This window comes from Gekko japonicus, unplaced genomic scaffold (genome assembly GCF_001447785.1).
Source record: "Gekko japonicus isolate JY-2015 unplaced genomic scaffold, Gekko_japonicus_V1.1 scaffold4476, whole genome shotgun sequence".
NCBI lineage: Eukaryota > Metazoa > Chordata > Lepidosauria > Squamata > Gekkonidae > Gekko > Gekko japonicus.
This window is the reverse complement of record NW_015174386.1, coordinates 53,503-57,550: the sequence shown is the minus strand read 5'-3', so window position 1 is coordinate 57,550 and position 4,048 is coordinate 53,503. Positions and strand designations below refer to the sequence as shown.

The 4,048-nt window shown below is 53.8% G+C and overlaps 2 protein-coding genes across 2 annotated transcripts in view; both read right to left on the bottom strand.

The window, feature by feature from the left end:
• Positions 1–304, bottom strand: part of LOC107121450 (phosphopantothenoylcysteine decarboxylase-like) — a 3,259-nt gene extending 2,955 nt beyond the window's left edge. Inside the window, exon 1 of the mRNA XM_015424358.1 lies at positions 299–304. Coding sequence (XP_015279844.1) covers positions 299–304 — 6 coding nt within the window. The remainder of the gene's footprint in view (positions 1–298) is intronic.
• A 298-nt stretch (positions 305–602) lies between these two features.
• The window catches only part of LOC107121449 (phosphopantothenoylcysteine decarboxylase-like), a 16,107-nt gene continuing 12,661 nt past the window's right edge, over positions 603–4,048 (bottom strand). Inside the window, exons 3-4 of the mRNA XM_015424357.1 lie at positions 1,711–1,839; positions 603–800 (exon numbers count right to left, since the gene is read on the bottom strand). Of these exons, the coding sequence (XP_015279843.1) occupies positions 603–800; positions 1,711–1,839 (327 nt within the window). The remainder of the gene's footprint in view (positions 801–1,710; positions 1,840–4,048) is intronic.

Genomic DNA, 4,048 nt, shown 5'->3' with positions numbered 1-4,048 from the left:
GGAGTCCGACCGGCCGCCCAACATCAGATATAGCTGGGTGTCATCAGCATATTGATGACAACCCAGCCCACAATTCCGGGCAATCTGGGCAAGGGGCCGCATATAGATGTTAAACAGCATCGGGGACAGCACTGCCCCCTGAGGAACGCCACATTCCAGGGCCCACCTCTGGGACCGCTGATCCCCTATCGCCACCCTTTGTCCCCGACCTTGGAGAAAAGAGACCAGCCATTGAAGGGCAAGCCCCTGAATCCCCACGTCGGCGAGGCAGTGGGCCAGCAACTTATATAATTCTCGCCTCCATTTTGTCCTCACAACAACCCTGCGAGGTAGCTCAGGCTGAGCGTGTGTGACTGGCCCAAGGTCACCCAGCAAGTTTTCATGGAAAACTGGAGATTCAAACGTGGGTCTCCCAGATCCTAGTCTGAGACTTAAACCACCACACCGTTCCGGCTTCCATTATTTTATAGCATCCTATCAATTTTCCTCTTTTTTGTGCCCTTATGCCTATGTATACACGCCGACCGGATTTAACACTTCATGCATCTGATGAAGTAGGTTCATGAAAGTTTCCACCCACAACAAATGTCAGGATTCAAGCTTTAGGGAGGCAACAGCCAACATAACTGACCTTCATCTCCGCAAACCAGTTTCTTCACGATGCAAGGGATCTCTGTGTAGCCGAAGCTCACGAGCTGCTCGATTTGCCGCGCTGTGATTGGGTGCTCCCACATGGCTGTGTTCATGGCGGGACAGAACAGCAGTGGCTTGCTGAGATCCCAGGCACGAACAACGCAGGTCTGGAAAAGAAGAACATTACAGGCTGGAGCGGACTCTACGGGCATGCTGAAGGATATTTCCTTCTCTGAAGAAGAAGAGAAGAGATTGGATTTATACCCCGCCCTTCACTACCCAAAGGAGTCTCAGAGCGGCTCACAAACTCCTTTCCCTCCCCCTCCCCACCACAGACACCCTGTGAGGTAAAAGAAGAAGAAGAAGAGATTGGATGTATACCCCGCCCTTCACTACCCAAAGGAGTCTCAGAGCGGCTTACGAACTCCTTTCCCTTCCCCTCCACACAAGAGACACCCTGTGATGTGGGTGGGGCTGAGGGAACTCTGGCAGAAACTGCTCTTTTTCAAGGACAGCTGTGCCAGAGCTTGTGACTGACCCAAGGTCACATCAGCAGGTGCAAGTGGAGGAGTGGGGAATCAAACCCGGTTCTCCCAGATTAGAGTCCGCGCACTTAACCACGACACCAAACTGGCTCTGCCTGCACATGAGAAGCGACGGCTAGAGAGTTTCAGCTTCTGCTTGCCATGCTTCTAGAGCAGCTTTTGCAGGGGTTCCGATTTAACTCGAGACAGACAGACAGAGAGACTGACTTGGTTTGGGTGTCAGCCGAAGATCATCGATGCACAGTGGAGGGATGGGGCACATATCAGCAACAGCAGCAGAAGAGACTGGATTTATACCCTGCCCGTCACTACTTGTAGGAGTCTCAGAGCTGCTTACAATCCCCTTCCCTTCCCCGCAACAGACACCCTGTGAGGTGGGTGGGGCTGAGAGGGCTCTTCCCAGAACTGCCCTTGAGAGAACAGCCCTGAGAGAACTGTGGCTTGCCCAAGGTCATCCAGCAGTTCTTCCAGATTAGAGTCCGCGCTCCTAACCACTACACCAAATTGGCAGGCAAAGCCTCAAAGGACTCACCAGCAAGTTGTCGCAGATGCCGTTGGCGATCTTGGCCAGGGTGTTTGCGTCCAGAGGGGCCACCACCATGAGGTCCGCCCAGCGCCTCAGGTCAATGTGCAGGACAGGGTCCGTGCGCCCTTTCCACAGCTGCGGAAGAGAGATCGTTTGGGTTTTAGCAAATGACTTGGCATAACAGGGGCCAACGAACAAACCAGGGCCGGCTCACTCACTAGGCGAATTAGGTGTTTACCTAGAGCGCGCCAGCCCTTAGGGGCGCCAAACTGCACCCGGCACCCCTACCAAAAGCCCCCCCGCCTCCCGGGAGGAGCAGCAGCCCCTGACGTCGCCCTGGCGGGTGGTGGTCTCAGGTGGTAGGCTGGGGCCGGGGGCGGCAGCAGCGGCGGGCGGTTCCGCGGGCCATTCCCGAGCCCAGCCCTGCCTCTGTACACCAGACCCCTCAAGGTGCCAAAGGATGCTGTTGATCACCTGCACACATGAGCCCAGGTGAAGCTGTCATACTCTGAAGCAGACTATCGGTCCATCAAAGTCAGTACTGCCTACCAGTGTTCCCTCTAAACTCCGTCAGTGTGAGCCAGCTCAGTTTTTCAGCCTCCGGCCCACACATTTTTGTCTGAGCTCAGGAAGGGAGGGCTCCAGAGCAAACTGATTTATGCAGCAGCCACATCGCTCGCTCACAACTTTATGGCCAGGAACGCCACAAAGTAGGATTTTTCGCTCACAAGACTCCGCCGCTTAGAGGGAGCATTGCTGCGTACTCCGGTGGCTCATTTTCGGTTCTCTGCGCCGGTGTTTCCCAGCGTTTGGGTCGGGACCCAGAAGGTGATCATGAGGCCTCTGGAAGAGGGTTGCAAGCCAGCCCTCTGCCCTTTTCATCGCTCTCTTTTGTGTTTCGGAAACCGAGATCTGACTCTGAAAACAGGATTTCCCATGCCATTGGTTGGCATTTTTTCCCCACTGCATACATTGTTGGTTACTAGTGTGAGAATCTTGGGGGCGGTTAGAGGGAGCAATGGAGAAGGAGACGGTGGTCAGGAAGCCATTTGGGGTCAGGAAGCCATTTGGGGTCAGGAAGCAATTTCTCTCCAGGCCAGTTTGGCCGGGGATCCTGGAGGGTTTTTTGTCATCTTCTGGGCATGGAACAGCGGTCACTAAGGGTGTGGAGGGGGAGGTATTTGTGAATTCCCTGCCTTGTGCAGGGGGTTAGCATAGATGACCCTGGAGGTTCCCTCCAACTCTACGATTCTGTGATTCTAAAGGCTGGAATGTCACCTCCTTAGGCAAAGGCTGTTTCTCTCGGAATGCCTCCTCCTTGGGGTTCACAGTGGGGCCAGCTGTGCCCTTTGTGTGATGTCTGATGGGTTCTCAAAGACATCTGGTGAGCCACTGCAGAAGACGGGACGCTGAACGGCCCAGTTTGGTGCAGTGGTTATGTGCGCGGACTCTAATCTGGGAGAACTGGGTTTGATTCCCCACTCCTCCACTTGCACCTGGCTGGATGACCTTGGGCAAGCTGTAGTTCTGATAAGAGCCATTCTTGAAAAAAGAGCAGTTTCTGTCAAGAGCTCTCTCAGCCCCACCTACCTCACAGGGTGCTTGTTGTGGGGAGGGGAAGGGAAAGGAGTTTGTAAGCCACTCTGAGACACCTTTGGGTAGTGAAGGGCGGGGTATAAATCCAAACCCTTCTCTTTTACCTCACAGGGTGCCTGTTGTGGGGAGGGGAAGGGAAAGGAGATTGTAAGCCCCTCTGAGACTCCTTCGGGTAGTGAAGGGCGGGGTATAAATCCAGTCTCTTCTTCTTCTTCTTCTGCGCGGACTCTAATCTGGGAGAACCGGGTTTGATTCCCCACTCCTCCACTTGTACCTGGCTGGATGACCTTGGGCAAGCTGTAGCTCTGACAAGAGCTGTTCTTGAAAAGAGCAGTTTCTGTCAAGAGCTCTCTCAGCCTCACCTACCTCACAGGGTGTCTGTTGTGGGGAGGGGAAGGGAAAGGAATTTGTTAGCTCCTCTGAGACTCCTTTGGGTAGTGAAGGGCAGGGTATAAATCCTATCTCTTCTTCTTCTTCTTTTACTTCACAGGGTGCCTGTTGTGGGGAGGGGAAGGGAAAGGAGATTGTAAGCCCCTCTGAGACTCCTTTGGGTAGTGAAGGGAAGGGTATAAATCCTATCTCTTCTTCTTCTTTTACCTCACAGGGTGCCTGTTGTGGGGAAGGGAAGGGAAAGGAGATTGTAAGCCCCTCTGAGACTCCTTTGGGTAGTGAAGGGCAGGGTATAAATCCTATCTCTTCTTCTTCTTTTACCTCACAGGGTGCCTGTTGTGGGGAAGGGAAGGGAAAG